The sequence below is a fragment of the Penicillium cinerascens genome, assembly GCF_028974065.1.
Source record: "Penicillium cinerascens strain IBT 15544 chromosome Unknown scaffold_4_segment0_segment1, whole genome shotgun sequence".
NCBI classification, from domain to species: domain Eukaryota; kingdom Fungi; phylum Ascomycota; class Eurotiomycetes; order Eurotiales; family Aspergillaceae; genus Penicillium; species Penicillium cinerascens.
Genome location: NW_026695298.1, coordinates 4725627 through 4741623, shown reverse-complemented (window position 1 = coordinate 4741623; position 15997 = coordinate 4725627). Strand labels below are relative to the sequence as shown.

General features: G+C 52.7%; 7 protein-coding genes across 7 annotated transcripts; 3 read left to right on the top strand and 4 right to left on the bottom strand.

The window, feature by feature from the left end:
• Window positions 1–872, top strand: N7498_010933 (mitochondrial 54S ribosomal protein mL57; the record flags this gene model as incomplete). Its single annotated transcript, XM_058457989.1, has 3 exons — window positions 1–373; window positions 430–662; window positions 717–872. The coding sequence occupies 3 exons, from the start codon at window positions 1–3 to the stop codon at window positions 870–872; spliced, it is 762 nt and encodes a 253-aa protein (XP_058304888.1).
• A 665-nt stretch (window positions 873–1537) lies between these two features.
• N7498_010932 (AP-1 complex subunit mu) lies at window positions 1538–3228 on the top strand (the record flags this gene model as incomplete). Its single annotated transcript, XM_058457988.1, has 6 exons — window positions 1538–1576; window positions 1672–1800; window positions 1893–2122; window positions 2172–2661; window positions 2720–3094; window positions 3148–3228. The coding sequence occupies 6 exons, from the start codon at window positions 1538–1540 to the stop codon at window positions 3226–3228; spliced, it is 1344 nt and encodes a 447-aa protein (XP_058304887.1).
• A 556-nt stretch (window positions 3229–3784) lies between these two features.
• Window positions 3785–4849, bottom strand: N7498_010931 (Rag GTPase GTR1; the record flags this gene model as incomplete). Its single annotated transcript, XM_058457987.1, has 2 exons — window positions 3785–4595; window positions 4656–4849. The coding sequence occupies 2 exons, from the start codon at window positions 4847–4849 to the stop codon at window positions 3785–3787; spliced, it is 1005 nt and encodes a 334-aa protein (XP_058304886.1).
• A 771-nt stretch (window positions 4850–5620) lies between these two features.
• N7498_010930 (URC4/urg3 family protein) lies at window positions 5621–7307 on the bottom strand (the record flags this gene model as incomplete). Its single annotated transcript, XM_058457986.1, has 4 exons — window positions 6958–7307; window positions 6403–6892; window positions 5754–6349; window positions 5621–5704 (listed from the first exon to the last, which is right to left on the bottom strand). The coding sequence occupies exons 1-4, from the start codon at window positions 7288–7290 to the stop codon at window positions 5621–5623; spliced, it is 1503 nt and encodes a 500-aa protein (XP_058304885.1). The 5' UTR covers window positions 7291–7307.
• A 2605-nt stretch (window positions 7308–9912) lies between these two features.
• N7498_010929 (FAD-dependent oxidoreductase) lies at window positions 9913–11689 on the bottom strand (the record flags this gene model as incomplete). Its single annotated transcript, XM_058457985.1, has 2 exons — window positions 9913–11386; window positions 11436–11689. The coding sequence occupies 2 exons, from the start codon at window positions 11687–11689 to the stop codon at window positions 9913–9915; spliced, it is 1728 nt and encodes a 575-aa protein (XP_058304884.1).
• A 790-nt stretch (window positions 11690–12479) lies between these two features.
• On the top strand, window positions 12480–13437 carry N7498_010928 (uncharacterized protein; the record flags this gene model as incomplete). Its single annotated transcript, XM_058457984.1, has 2 exons — window positions 12480–12560; window positions 12625–13437. 2 exons carry the CDS (start codon window positions 12480–12482, stop codon window positions 13435–13437), a joined length of 894 nt encoding a protein of 297 aa, XP_058304883.1.
• A 645-nt stretch (window positions 13438–14082) lies between these two features.
• Window positions 14083–15580, bottom strand: N7498_010927 (putative clock controled protein (Ccg-8); the record flags this gene model as incomplete). The annotated part of the gene is made up of 2 exons (XM_058457983.1): window positions 15395–15580; window positions 14083–15290 (listed from the first exon to the last, which is right to left on the bottom strand). Exons 1-2 carry the CDS (start codon window positions 15573–15575, stop codon window positions 14083–14085), a joined length of 1389 nt encoding a protein of 462 aa, XP_058304882.1. The 5' UTR covers window positions 15576–15580.
• Between the last annotated feature and the right edge of the window lie 417 nt (window positions 15581–15997).

Here is a 15997-nt window from a genome sequence, read left to right as displayed (position 1 = left end):
ATGGCTTCGAATTTGTCCACTCGAGCGGTCAGGTCCGCCTGCATCGCATCGAGAGCCGCTACTCGTCCCATTGCGACCCTTGGCCACCGCCGCACCTTCGCCTCGGGCCCAGAATCCTCGACCGGCGAGGCCGCTCCGCCTCGATGGTCATACACTCCGCCGCGCACGAAGGCGCCATTCAGCCTGCGGATGCACTCGAAGCGCCCCGATTTCCACGTCAATGCAGACCCGGCCGTGCTGGACCAGTTCTATACCCGCATGCTGGGCAATGAGGGTGAGAAGATGCTCTCGGAGGAGACGAAGTGGCTGGCTGTTACGCATAAGAGCTTCGATCAAGGACGCCGAGGGTTCAACGATCGATTGGCCTTCCTCGGTATGAGAACAATTTGACACCATATAATTCGGGAGTTGTGCTTACACGATGACCAGGAAAACGGATCGTGCAGTTGCAGGCTTCGCTCGCTCTCGTGCAAAACCCCGCGACCGCGACCTCACCCATGGAGAAGGACGAGCATGGTCGCGTGCCATTTGCTCACCCGGCGCTGGATGGACTGAAGAACCTTTCTTCAAGCACCAAGAGTTTCCTGACGGACCGGGCAAAGCTGGCTGAGCTTGCGCAAAAATACGATATGCAGAAGGTCCTTCGCTGGTCGCCCAGAAAGGTTCGATTGCCTTGCTCCTCGACTTTGATATTGCGCTAATCTCACTTTTTATAGCCCGACAACCTCCACGCTTCCGGCCTCGAGTTGGTTCTGGCGCACACCATGTACGCGGTCGTGGGTGCGGTTTCGTTGGAGAAGGGAGGACACATTGCGAACAAGGTGGCTCAGGAGCGGATACTCGAGCCCTTGGGAATCAAGACGGTCTCGTGAACTTGACCATACAGACCTGCAGCGGTTGGGGACACTCCGCAGCATTTTCCGGCGTTCAGATATTCTTGATTTTCCGTCAGGGTGATGGGAGGGCTGTACCTGGATCTACAGTGATGTACATGTACTTTTACACTTTTATTCTGTGCTCAATTGCAAATACCATTTGAAAGATATATTATTCAATTATAAGAAAAGGTATGGGAATGTACGGCTCCTCTGACACCGCCCGCGTAACAGATGCAAAATACACGGCCAGCTCTTATGGATCCCTCAACAAAATCGTAGTCTCCGCAAACTCTGTATCGCAAGTATAGTAATTGAAACTGACAGCCACCTAGCAGAATGCTAGGTAGTTGCAGAAAGCCTCAAGGACCTTGTACTGCCTTGCACTGTCTAATGAGAGCGTTGAAGAAGAGAAGAAAACTTGCGGGAAGAGAATTTTATTTAAGGAGCCCGCGCTAACCCCTTTTGGCCGGGGGCAACTCCACTGCGGGCATCTCGACTCTCGCGACCTCCGACTCCCCTTCTCAGCTCATTCCACTCTCGACCTTCGCTTTGATCTTCTGTGTCGCGCAAATCTGCATGAAGGCACAGAATGCGGCTTTGTTGTTTAACTGACTCCCATCCCCGATAATCGATTCCCGAAGCACTTCTGTTGACACGTCATGGCGTCGGCACTCTTCTTCCTCGACCTGAAGGGCAAGGTGCGTGTTTCCAAGAAACCGGAGCTACGATGCATTCTTCGAATTGAATGCTGGTCCAATTGTGCAGGGCAGGATAAGTGCTAACGTAGTGACAGACCCTTCTGGCTCGCAACTACCGCGGAGACATTCCCATGTCCGCAGTCGAGAAGTTCCCTATCCTCCTTAGCGACGCCGAAGAAGAAAGCTCCGCCGTTCCTCCCTGCTTCTCTCATGAGGGCATCAACGTACGTTTCCCGGCATGCCGATTGCTTCCCCGGCCCCGTGATCTCGAGTCTCCTTTTTGTGTGGACCCAACCCACTGATTCGATTTGTACAGTACCTTTATATCCGCCACAGCAACCTCTACATCCTCGCATTGACGAAGCGAAACACAAATGCCACCGAGATCCTTCTGTTCCTCCACAAGCTCGTGGAAGTCTTCACCGAATACTTCAAAGTGTTGGAGGAGGAGAGTATTCGGGACAATTTCGTTGTTATCTACGAATTGCTGGATGAGATGATGGATTTTGGATACCCGCAGACAACAGAAAGCAAGATCTTGCAAGAGTAAGCAGAACCACAATCATGATTCGGGCGGCTTGCTGACAACTACTAGGTATATTACCCAAGAATCACACAAGCTCGAGGTGCAAGCACGACCACCTATTGCTGTTACAAACGCCGTCTCGTGGCGAAGCGAGGGAATCCGCTACCGCAAGAACGAGGTTTTCCTGGACGTGGTCGAGTCTCTCAACCTGCTGGTTTCGGCAAACGGAAACGTGCTCCGGTCTGAGATTCTGGGTGCTGTTAAGATGAAGTGTTATCTGAGCGGCATGCCCGAGCTGAGGTTGGGTCTGAACGACAAGGCTATGTTCGAGACCACTGGCCGTGCTACACGAGGCAAGGCTGTCGAGATGGAAGATGTCAAGTTCCACCAGTGTGTGCGACTGTCGCGGTTTGAGAATGACCGAACAATCAGTTTCATTCCTCCGGATGGCGAGTTCGAGCTCATGAGTTACCGATTGAACACGCAAGTGAAGCCGCTGATCTGGGTCGAATGCCTGGTGGAATCGCACTCGGGATCACGGATTGAATACATGCTGAAGGTAAGATCTGCCGCCACGGAGATTTCCATCTCTTGCTAACCAGCCCCCTCTGCTATAGGCCAAAGCACAGTTCAAACGCCGCAGTACCGCCAACAACGTCGAAATTATCGTCCCCGTCCCCGAAGACGCAGACTCTCCCCGGTTCCGCACCAACATCGGCACCGTGCACTACGCCCCCGAGAAATCAGCAATCATCTGGAAGATCAAGCAGTTCGGCGGCGGCAAGGAGTTCCTCATGCGGGCGGAGCTGGGTCTGCCGTCCGTGAAGGGAGATGACGAGACCGGTGGTGGTATGACGGGTGGATTCGGAGGCAGCATGGGCGGCGCTGGCGCCATTGGCAAGGCGAAGCGGCCCATCAACGTCAAGTTCGAGATCCCGTACTTCACCACCAGTGGTATCCAGGTGCGGTACCTGAAGATCACCGAGCCCAAGGTATGTTCCAATTCCCAACCCTTTAGGGTAAGGGCACGACTGACTCCTCGCAGCTGCAATACCCCTCCCTCCCCTGGGTGCGCTACATCACACAATCAGGCGACATCGCCGTCCGCATGCCAGATGTCCAATAACGCGTTTATTTTGTAGCTGGATTTGCATGAGTGATTTGTACAGCCTTGGTCCTTCTTCCATTTGCCTTTTCGCGCTCCCGTTTGAGGCCGGCCGGTCCGATAGATAATTCAATCCCGATATTCAAGGTTCTTTCCTGTCCGGTATCTGCATGGATGAATGAAATATAGATAGACGGATGCTACATTCATGCCTCTCGAGTCATACATGGTATGTTTATTGTGGCTTTCAAGGTTGGATCTAGGTCGTGGATGAACTGTGATGTTTCCTACTCCCAAGGGGGTCAGGCCTATACAGGGCTGAGATCATTTCCTGGGTAGATAACCCCATTGATAAGGCTCGAAGGAGTCTGAAGCCGCCATAGGACAGTTTACAGAGAAACGTTCAATTGAAATAAGAACCAGATGTACAAAATGCCATGGCCAGGGTATCTCGACTCTCAGCACTAGCGCAACAAGACATGCAACATCTCTCATACCGCAACGCTGGGACATATCAGCGCCCGTCAAAACTTTTCAATCCCAAAAATGACTGCTATACATGACAAAACGCTGCAAATCATGACAATCCATTTGTCGCTTCTTCTGACGTTTCCGGCGGCGGAAGCGGGAACCCGTCCGTCCGACCCGAAGCTGCCGCTTTGGAGAAGCCTTCTCGAGCTAACATGGTGTTCAGCACGGCGCAGTTGTATGCCGCCTCACCCGGAGGCAAGACGAGGAAGATGTATGTGTTGTCTGTGAAGCGGCCGAGGAAAATATTGAATTGCGGCGTTTTGGTGTGCATGACGACGAACCCGGCTGAGGCGGGGGTCGTCATGGTATTGCGGGCGGCGCAGTGCTTGAATGCCTTCATGATGTTGGAGAGGCGCTCGTGACGGTCGTAGATGGGATTGAGCTCGCCTATTTCCGAGGTCACGGATGTGACGGTGAGGAAGGTTGATCGCTCGAAGAGAATGACTTCCTCGGCGTCGATCTTCTTTGCGAACGCGCTCAGGAACCGTTCTATCACTGTTAGATTCGGGATGAGCTTGTGCACGATCCCCGCCCATGCTTTGTATAGTGATTGATCCCAGATGCTGCTGCCAAAGGTGTCGACGCGGAAGTCCTCAGACCGGCTGCGGATTAGTGCAGAGCGCTCCTCGTAGATGCGTTGGCGATGCTCGGCTTGGATAAGGTCCATCTTGTGCACGAGACAAAAGACATAGGCATTGGGACTAAATTCGCCCAGTGCTTCGATGATCGCATTGTATGTGTCCAGGTCGCGGTCAACTTCTCGAGATTCAATGTCGAAGACGTAGATAAGCACGGCAACGTCCGAGAAGATGTTGCCGCGCTGCGAGGCGAGGTACGTTTCCATAAAGGCATCTTGTCTGTGCGTAATCACAGAATTAGTTAGAGCTTGGATACTAGTCGCAGAGGAGGCGACTTACCCTCCACAGTCCCACAGGTTGAGAGTCAGGTTGCCCATGAACTTGACATGACTGTGCTCCACATCGATAGTAGCACCGAGGCGGCGCACATCCTTAGCGACGTAGTTGCTAAAGATGATGGAGCGCATAGAGGACTTCCCTGAGCCACTCTTGCCCATCAAGAGCACCTTCCTCTTCTTCTTGCGGGCGTCCATGTTTCTGGTCTACTGGCGGTTGCTGAGCTCGGATGCCCCGCAAGAGCGGGGGCCACTCGGGTGGTGCTGGGGGGAGCGACTCGGTGACTTCACAGAGCTGCTGTGGAGCTCGTGAGGGTTTATATGCAGTGCTTAATAGGAGGAGAGCATTTGCCACAACTGATCTGCGGAATTGGGGACGCGAGAAGAGGAGATGAGTAGCTCCAGCCTCAGATGCGGAGTGACGGATCAACTTTAGCCCGGCCGGTGATCACGTGGCAGGTACGGAAAACGATGACCGAATGCGGCGGTGGGCTTTTCTTGAATTGGAGCTGGCGATAGGTTAGAGGTTTAAAGGTTACATAAGAGAAGGATTGATAGACTAGATATGATGTGAAATGGATTGGAGAAAGCCAGGACAAACCACCAGCGGCATAGCCGAGGGAGCAAGGAGATAACGTCATCGACGAGCTCCCGGTTATGCAATCTATTGGTAATAACAGAATTCATAAATGCAGCCATGTGAATGTGTCAAATAAGAATAAAGCTGCTTAAAATGCTGAAGAAGAAATTGGTAAAAGTGGTATCCGAGAAAGAAACGCAGCGATGCACCATTCAATGGCTGGCACACCATGCAAAAAGCCTCAATCGGGAAGAAAACAAAAACCTTGAACGTCAAAGACAAAGAGGCCATCATCAAATCAAAGGGTCGTCATCGAGATTTCATAAGGACCACACCAAATGGTAGGTCAGGTATCCAATCATCCATTAAACTCGTGTGTATAGGGGGCATTAGAAGACCGTGCCGTCGGAACGGATCATGATGGGTGGCTCCTTGGTGTTGGGCCTGGAGACTTCGGCGATTTCGCGACCTCCCTAAGCCAAGTTAGAACGGATTATTTGCAGGGAAAAGGGGGTTGCAAACCTTCCATGTGCCAGCCTCAAGCATCTGGGCTAGCGTCAATTGCAACTCCGAGCCACTAAGTCCCAGCTGCGTGTTTACCTCATCGAGTAGCTCGTCCAGGAAGCCCACGGTAGCAGCGCGCCATTCCACAATCACGTCGTCATCCGTAGAGAAGAGAGGAACGACCTCCACACTGGGTTGGCCCTTGATCTGTGCATTCTCCTTGTAGGCTCGAATGCCGCGCTCCTGGTCTTTCGCCTTCAGACTCAGGAGTCCCATATCAATCAAAAGGCCGCCGTTGCGGTACTCGGGAAGGCCGGTCAACAAATCGCTGCCGGCGAAGTGAATATGCATCAATTTCGACATCGGCACCATAATCGAGTAACATAGCCACTGCGTCAGTTTATGGAAGGGCATAATACTCTCCCACAGTTGCGCGGGCGGAGATGGCGGGAGATTCGAGCATTCCCATGCATCGCCGATAGGCACGCCGTCGATTTGTGTTCGTGACTCGGGCCAGATTGATGAGAGGCCGTCCATAAGGACCGTCCATACTGTGGTGATAGGGACAATGGGAACGGATGAAGCAAGTGTCGAAGGGTGGCAAAGAAGATAATCTGGAAGAGAAAATCAGCAGGCGCTCGGAATAGGATGCACAATTCAATCTTACCGAGCATGTTGCCAGGCCGGGCGTCTACACCGAAGAAGTCCTGGTGATTCAAAGCGTCTGCGAGTCGCACCAACAGCCCAGTGCGACCTTCAATACCAGCCAATGGATTCTGTTCGGAATGTTGCATCCCCTTGGCCAACTTCTCGACAGTCATCTTTTTCAACCCGGCACCATCCACCTGGCAGGGCTCTGTCGGGTCGCTACTGAAAAGACCCGACTTGAACATCTCCAAGCTGGCGACGGCCAGACCTTCACTTCGCGAGTAGATCTTGCCGGACTCTTTGGACTTGTAGGACCATTTGTTGCCGGCCCCGGCGTCGAGCAGCACCGACACCACGAACAGATCGATTAAGCGACGGGTGCGCTCCTGAGCATCAATACTGCTGGGCCATGACTGGAGGAGCTGGTTAATGCGGGGTCTCCCGCCGACGTCGAAATGCTGCCAGCGGCCATGAGGCGGAATGTTTTCATAGTCCGGCGCATAGTCACGCTATTGTTTTTGAATATAGGGGTTAGAAACCGGTTTTAAGTTTAGGCGGAGGGGGTAATATTTACCTTGATGATGGACACTACATAGGAGGCGGTGGCCTTGAACTTGGTGAGGTCGACGTCGAAGTGGTTGAGCCGGTTGCACTTGGCTCTGCCAAGGACTAGAGATGCGCGTTCGCGCACGGCATGAATGCTTCGGAGATATGCGGCGGGGTCTAATGCTGGGTCCGGCGGTTTCGAAATAGGGAGCTCGGGGATGGATGCCGGGAGGCCACTGCCCTTGTAACCGGGGGACCTTAAGGAGGTATTGGAAGTGCGGGCGCTGTTGACGGAGACGAAGGATTCTTGCTCGTCCTTTTCACTGGCGGAGTTTTTCGAGTTGCGCTTGAAGAGACCCATGGTTGTCGCGATCACAGGCAATGTGGAGAAAGGGTGATAGGGGAAGAGGGCGAGGGCGAAGCGACTCCCATCCGGTATCCAATACCTCTTCTCTTGAAGAAACGAGGAGAAAGAGGGAAAGAAAGGTGTCTAGGGTATGATGATTTTTTTTTTAAAACCCAAGCTCCGGAGTAATAATAGTAGGGCGGGGCGGTCGGTGACCGGGCTCTTCACAATCTCCACGGTTCAGGGTCGGATCTAGGTCGTTTGAGCCCCGAGCCTTCCAGTGGAGATGAATAATCTCGACGATGACGATATAGGTTGGGGAGAGCAAAGACTCCAAGACTCCGAGAGGAACGGGAGGAGTAAGGGGAAAGCTGGGCGTATCGGTGATGTGTGTCGCCTCGATGGAAAAAGGTAGGTTAAACCTTTAGGGCGCGAAGATCTTTCTACGAATGGTTCACCAGCGCATGGTACGTGTATAGATCGCTAGCGCGGGTAATTGTCTGGACTTTTCGACTTGCATCAGGTCAAGTAACGCTATGGCACGGACCTGTGCGGGACGCGGGTAAGTGTTTTGAGTGGTTGCAAAGCTCGCGCATAGGGATTGTCGCTCGAAATCTTGGGTCGCTCCGAGTCCCGTTAATTATTCCGGGTCCTATGTCACCCCCTAAATCTAGATCCCCCTTGGAGCCACGGATCCCGGCAGCGTGACGGTGCGAGATGGCCTCTCCCGCAATGGCTCTGACTCGTGAGATTGCATTTCACATGCATTTTCCTTGCCCTGAAAGGTGCGTCGTCCGACCTTGATCCCATTGTGGCGGGCCTTGTCCCCCGAGTCAGCACTAGCGGAGCAAATGCCGGGGACGGTCAATTCCATCAATTCACCTCGTCGGACACTCGATAGACCCTGCAGTCTCCGGGTTCTCACGAACCGACGAAGCGATGTGCCGTATACGCCCCTCGGCAATGACAACCGCCGGTCTAGATCGTGCAGCACGCTCCAGTGGCTCGTTATAGGATAGTGGACAGTGCGAGACAAAATCGCCGAAAAGACCTCGTTCCCCTGGCGATCAATGATAGAGTGGTGACCGGGAGGGTCTCATCTCCGCCCGTTGGCCCATCGACCCCCTCCCGGGTAGCACAGGCCCGTTATACTGGGTCTATACTGGGGTCTATACTGGGTCGTTTCATCTTCAAACTCTGTCAGTTTCAATTTCCGCCCTCCGATGCATTGCTAGAGAACAATGCCCCTGCTTCTCCGGGATCAGAGGGGAGCTATGGATTGATGCAACGGTGCACTCACTAGAGGAGAGTGCAGGCCCCACCGGGAAGAATAGTTTCACTTCGTATCCCTTTCCAATTACCGCGCGGCTCCTCTACCCGAGGAGTCCGCTACGTGCAAAAAGCCAAAAAGCGGAGAATTAACTTTTCGTTGTTATCCCGTCTGGGGCCCTACTACTAGGGGCACAGGGACGGAACCCGCCGTGGACATAAACATTAGGTACGGAGTACATCCTGTGCTCGGTTCGGCTCTCGCAGGAAATTACTCCAAGCAAAATAACCCTTGCTGTGGCTGCCCTCGGCCGCTCTTAGCTGCTGCTGACCGGTTCGAACAGTCTTCCTGGGTGGCTTGTACCTGCAGCCACCGTCTCATCGGTATACGTATGCCTACTCAATCCTACAGCCCAGCGCTTCTAGTCCGGTCTTAATGGACCGCCAAGCAGAGCAGATTAGCAGTGATATCATATTCCAAGCTACGGACTCCGTGTGTGTGTGGTCCCAGCTCTCGGGCAGGGAGTCGCACGGTTCATTGCCAAATATCGGTAACGGAGAGAGCCGCCCCGGTTGCTCCACTCCATCGTGAAGCCTTCAGGGTTGCTATTTGTGTTCCGGCCTCGTATTATTATTGACCAAGTCCCGACAGATGTCAAAGTTGTCCACATGGGGCCTTCGCATTGGCAGGTCCAGGGTGATATCCAACTCTAAATCTCTGCCGGGTCTCGGAACTTAGGAGAAATGCCCTAAAGAGTTTTCTAGACGAGCTTATGTGCGCTCGGGGCTCCCTTGGATGGGCCGAAACTTTCCTCCTTGAGGTATCCATGGTTGTACTACGTGTTAGTGAGCTTGATGCGCGGGAGGCTATTTGATCGTCAAAGTATATCGTCTGCGAGTACCGGTTTCGGTGCGATATGGCCCGTTATAGCTATTTACGCGAGTTTGATCGGCACCTAGGTCTGCAGGTTATGTATTAAGGTTGCTTCATGCAGGCTCGGATGGCGAGTCTAGTCTTTATAGGAGATAGAATACGGGGTGCGGTCGAGTTTTTGAATGGTCGGCTACACGGCAAGCTCGCACATGGAAGACACGATGGACTGCGTCGGGGCGACCCACCACTATTTGGACGGCATACAAATCCAAGACTGTGACCGTTTACGTTTTATGGAAAAGTTCCGGATTCCTGGGCCATTACGTATCGGCATGCATACACCTTCCGTAAATGTCTAGCTCTTTCACGTACTCCCAAGCTAACCTCGACCACAGACCATATGGTGAGCCTTTTACTTCCCACGTGTATTCTAGCATACATGAACAGCTAGACTAGATGTTCGCTTAACCCGGTTAAGATCCTTGAAAAGAAATTCATTGCGCCCCAAACTGAAGCCAACTCGGCTTCCACTCAGACGCACGACACAGCCGACCATTCTGGCGTTCAGCCCACTCGTCAGATCCAACAGCAGTTTTGCCGTATAATATATCATTAGGGTCATACTTGGCCTTTATCTGGCGCAGCTTGCGGTAGTTGCGTCCATAAAAGACCTTTTGGAAGTTCGGCTGGCGGAAGTCACCTTCGTTCATATAAGCGCCGGAGTGAGGGTCAAGAGCCTCGAGTTTGGGCATGTACACGTCGGTCATCTTCCGCTGTTGAGCCAGCATCTTCTCGGGCGCATTCCACTCCCATGGGGTCGTGATGGTTGTAGAAATAATTGCGTTTCTCCACGTGGGCAGCACGCAGTTGTAAACATCCCCTGTGACCTCACGTGAGACGTTCAAGCCGACACCGATGAACGTGGCGCCCGATTCCACGATCTCACGGTATGCATTTGTCAGGCCTCTATTGTTGTTCTCGACCACCGACCGCGAGATAAGATATCCGCCGTACTGGGCCTCGCTAACGCCGATGGCGCCCTGCTCGCCCTTGAACTCGTCATAATAAGAGTCGTACTGCTTGGAGGACAGATCATACTTGATTCCCAGCTGCTTCAAGCCGTCGGTGAAAGGCTTCAAGAGGGCGACTAGTTTTGCCTCTGGGATGTTTGGTCCGGTGAGAGGCGAGATGGCGAAGCTGGTGTTGGTGTAGAACCAAATGCTCATAGCGCCTGCGTCGACCAATGCTGGAAGATTGGTGTGGAAAATCGAGATTGCTTCGTAATAGGTATCTTTGGAGATATCGGAGGCGGAGAAGGAGAGCTTCAGTCCAGACACTGGAGTTCCGGGGTGAGCTTTGGAAACCATGCTGTAGACCACTCCATAAGTTCCACCACCGCCACCACAAAGAGCCCAGAATAGGTCCGAGTATTCGTTATCGCGTGTTGCGGTAATGAAGTTTCCCTTTCCGTCAAACACTTTCCACTGCAATACCTGGTCCGCTGCGAGTCCGTATCTAGAGGCCAATGCCGAGTGCCCTCCACCTTGGCTATATCCACCGGCAAGGCCGACGGTAGGACATTCGCCACCAACAACTTGGAGACCGACCTTGTCTCCAAGCTCGTAGGCTTCAAATCCTTGAACTCCTGCACCCATCTCGATAGCCTTGCCATCGTAATGATTGTCTTTCCAGTCGCGAATCCTAAGCCTCTTGAGATTATGGGTCCAAATACCCAGGGCACCAGCTCCTGTACTTTTTCCATTATAATCATGTCCTGTGTTTCTTACAACAACTCGAATGTTGTGCTTTGTCGCGAACTTCAACGATTTCGAAATATGGTCCGGCGAGCTAACATTGACTGCGTAGTTCACGTAGTTGCCAAGCGTACAAGGCTTCGAAATCGGATGATAAGGGTCACATGTTCCATTTGCAAAGAAGGGTGCCATCACCGAAGACGACGATACATAGCTATCCAAAATGTTAAGTGAATCTTTTTAAAGTGACAATGGACACTCACTGTTCCTCTGGAAGAGTCCATCCTTTTCGCAACATTGAACAGGTCTCGGCATCGTATTCGGGGGCATGACACGGAGCCCCCAAGGGAATTGTTTTAATCAATTGTCCATCGATGGATTGATTGAATTGTGCCCAAGTGCCCTCGGATGGCCAGCATGCATCGCCTGGAAAGCAGCGGCACGCGGTGTTTGACGAACCTGAACCCGAAGCGGAGATCGCCAGCAGAGAGGCCGCGAGACATGCGCGAACGAGCATGGTAAATGGTGAATGGTGTAAGGTTGTCAGAGCACGAGAAGTTGGAGAGCTGAATAGGATCTGCACTACGGACTGGTCACACGAAATGCTTGGCCAAGCTGGCAATGATTGAATTACATCCCACGCGGAGTAAGCTGCTACCGGAAGACCCAGATTTCTCCAAAGTCATCAAAACAGCCGTGAATGCACCCGCTAGGGGCTTCCCCCGCTGCGGGGTGAGGTGGCCAATGATACAGTCAAACGTGGGCGATCTGCATCCTTATTCTCATAGAAGCCGAGAATCTCGGATTCAAGCCCATTAATTTAGATACTCGGTGTGGTTAGGAATATAGCGTTATAAAGAGTCCGTAGCTCGGTGTAGAGAGAAGTCGAGAAAGCCATCAATGGCCTTTCAGAAAGTGGTAATGAATATGTGAGAACAAATTGACAAATATTTCAAGAGTGGAATGTTTAGAAAGCATTCACTTAGTTAGACAGAAGCCTATTACTTGTCCGATGAGCAAGACTGACAATATTTTACGATACAACGCCACTCGACATTAAATTGGACTTATTCCCACGGAATACGTTTGCTTAAGAGGGGGTCCTGGAACCCTCCTGCGATCTTCATACTACCCAGTTCTTTCCAATTAACTGAACACTGACTCCGCGGCCAAGTTCTATCATCAACCTAACATCTTCGAACATCCACGAACGTCATCTTCCCCCTCATCAATCTGGCGGATCTTCCATTAAACAGACCCAACATCTTCTGTTCTCCATATCCTCTAGCGAAGATCCTCCATCGATCATGCTGCGTCAAACTCCCAAGATGGAGTCAAGGGCCCTTAGACAGGCAGCCCAAAATGGGCAGAACACCGAAGAACCCAAGGTATGCAAGCACCCCATATCATCTTCCACAAACTAACAAATCCACCGTTACTGATACCCCGTAGACACCTCTGCCACCGGGAGTGAATGATGTCCCCGGGAACCCCAACAGGCCAGCCACCTTCCTCAGCGTCGAACACGATGAACAAAAGCTGGCAGCATACCTTGGCTTTCACCATACCTCCCATCTACGGAAGCTGGCTCTCACCTGGCCCGTGACGCAGGCATTCCTAAAATTTGATAGGCTTAACCTTCACACCGACGACGCCAAAGAAGGCACATTCTATGTCCTTCGTGACTTTGAAAATACACGTGGGTTTCTATGGCGTATCTACAGCGTAAACCCCAGCCTGGAATGGCCAATCCGCAAAGAAGACCGGGCACTTGAAGACCGGGCAAGCCGAGCCAAAGACCTATCGAGAGAGGAGTTCCGGCGCCAAGCGACACGGAAACTGCATCGCTATGCGCGCATCGCCCATATTCTACTTCACATGGGGGCGGACTTTGTTACATACGGACGAAATGATGCCATCAACAACTGGACAGAGAATGAGTTTCACAAACTGGCTCTGCAAAATCATCTGGGTGTAGACATACGATACACAAGCACTCTGTCGGGGCCTCCAATAAGACCGGGCATCTTTGAGCTTCGAGCTGATGAGGATCACCTGGAAAAATGCAACAAGTTTTACAATCTCTTGAGATACCTGCAGCTTTCGGCTGAGAAGTGCAAAGAGAGTGATTCTCTGTGGTCGAAGAGATTTCAAACTTCCGATGCGGTCATGGACGGCCAAGCGGTCGAGCTCGAGCATGTTCCAAAGTGGATGCGGCCTGCACCACAGGTACGCCCTATCGTGCTGCCTCCTGTTGTTGCTTGAAGCGGACTCGGAGACGGACGAATGCCAAAATACAGGTAGTCGTAAAGCTGGCGCGTGGGACAACCAATTCGATTTACAACGGCCTTGACTCGAGAAAAGTGCAAGCAGGGAAGGTGGAACTTGAAATCGGTCCAGTGGGTGAGATAGTTATTGTAACGAAATGGATTTGAGATGCACAATTCTCCCCTCGCAGATTAACGAAAGCGCAATACATGAAACTTGAACAAGCCAAGGTACCCCATTCATTCGCAAAATACTCGCAGCAGAGTGACTTGACGGACTGTTGCGATTACAAGATTGACAGCTGGTTCAAGCTAACCCGCCCGTAACCTGTGGAGCCTATTTTGGGGCAGTGATGCGAAGCTCCGAAACCCCCCATGCATAGTTCCTAGGTAGGCAGGACCCACTGTGAATCGTGGTTCGGATTGGGTCAATCAGAGTTGAGCTTGGCAGCTCCTAAGATCTAATGCATGTAAATCTGAACTAAACTGGACTGAAAATTGGAAGGAAAAACACCGAAAGGTCGCTGAAATTCTTAACGCACGGCGAAAGAGTGAAGGATATAAACAAACATGGATATCAAACATAAAGAAACGTGACATGACCATAAGACCGGAAGACCAAAAATTAAAGGATATCAAATCCTCATGTTTTCTCAGTACCCGTCATCTCAACATCCTCCGAGGCAGCCCCGTTGGCAATAGGTTGCTTGATATCCATACCGTACGGTTGAGCGTTCGGCGCAGGGGGCTGTTCCTTCTCCGCATCCGGTGCGGAGATGTTCTCGGGGCGTTTTCTTCCCAGACGTTCACACCAGTGCTCTGCACTAACCAGGGTGTCGTTCACCACGCCGCTGACCTGGCCCAAGATGTCCAGACCTTCATTGGCCAAGACGAGAATCCGGTGGGCTCCGACAGTTGCATCGGATGAAGCTGCAGGAGAGTCCGGGGGAGGCTGCGATGTGCTAGCCATCTGGAATCGGTGGGGGAGAGAGGTCAAGTGTCGTCGAACCAAGTGACGGGCATTTTCTGGCAAAGCACCTCCGGCGTACTTGGACACGACATCGACAACCTGCTTCAAAGTCGACAGCACATCCTCCCTGACAGCTTGGATGCGTTGCGTCAACAGAGACGCATTCTCGGGACTGTTCGAGCGCTCCCCATTCTCGGCGTCGCCCTGCTGTTGTAAGCGGGTCTTGTGGTTCTCCCACTCCGTGACGGCACTCTGGAGAGCCAAGATTGCTTTACCCAGCCGACCGTTAGCCCAACGAAGCCAGGTTAGACAGTAGGTCAAACTGCGCAGCGACTCCTCGCTCATTGCCACGCCGAGTCCAGAAGTCGAAATTACCAGCCGACTTTGCCAGGTGGGCGGGGCCTGCCGCCAGGACCTTTCCTCATAGAGAGGAGACTTCATCTCATCATAAGGTGGGAGCGTCTCCGCCATGGAGAGATCCGAAGATCTTCGAGTCCGTGGCTGATCGGTGATATCGGCACCCTGCTCGAGATCCATCTGGTCGCCCTCTACCTTGCGGCGCTTACTCGAGTGGTCCGAGTCGGCGGTCGATTCCCGTCGCTGAAGCGCCCAGCGCAATCCGCTCTCGACACCAGTCTTCCGTCCAACCGTTCCAACGGTGTTTGCGACGGGCGAGCCAATGTTGCGCTCGATGAACTCGGCGCCGGACTTGAAACGCGCCGAGTATGACTTCGAACTGGTGTATGCGGAAACGGACTTGGAGATGGTCGAGGAGATAAGCGGGTGGGAGGAGGTTAAGAGGGAAAGAAGTGGCTCCGGTTGCGCAGGGTCCGGTGAAGCTGCTGAGATGGTCTGCGATGCTCGTGGCGAGTGTCCGAAATCTGGAGCGATAAACGATCGAAGAATTAGCCGGTGTCCAAGCCTCATCCCCACTAACTCATCCCCAACAAAAGTGCGTGAAGGTTTCAGCCTCGGGACGACTCACCGGAACGAAGGCCTTCGAGGGCCTGTGCCGCCTCGAGGTCGTCCATGGATAATACGCTGGCAGCGCGACGAGAGCGGTCGTCTTGAGGGTCGAAATCCATCACGGGGGCATGGCGAACCGGATCAGCGATATAAGAGTCGGTGGCAAGGCTAGAAACCTTAGGGACTCTGGGGTCGTCCATTGGGGTGAAATGGAAGGGTGATGTGCAATTTACACGTGAAGGTGGAATGTCACTTAGTCACCGGATTGGCTCCATTTCATCATCCTTCACATGTCATCCCAACACTTTCCCCCAGTCTTTTCGATCGGCTCAGTTTTACTCACTTGGGTATGCCGGATGTCGCCCAGCGCACTAGCTCGATTATGCAGTCCCTGACTACTGGGAAGACGAACGCCTCCACATGGGTACTTGGCATTTCCCCGTGGAGAGACCATTATTCAGTAACGACGGGTTCGCGGAACACACTGCCCCGTCACATGCGAGCATGCACACCCGTGCACTGTACTCTCCGCCCGCTTTCGTAGTGTAAGTACTGTGTATAATCGATCCTCCAGGACTGTTCTCAACTATGCGCCACAGTTGATCCGGTCTCCCGTACACAA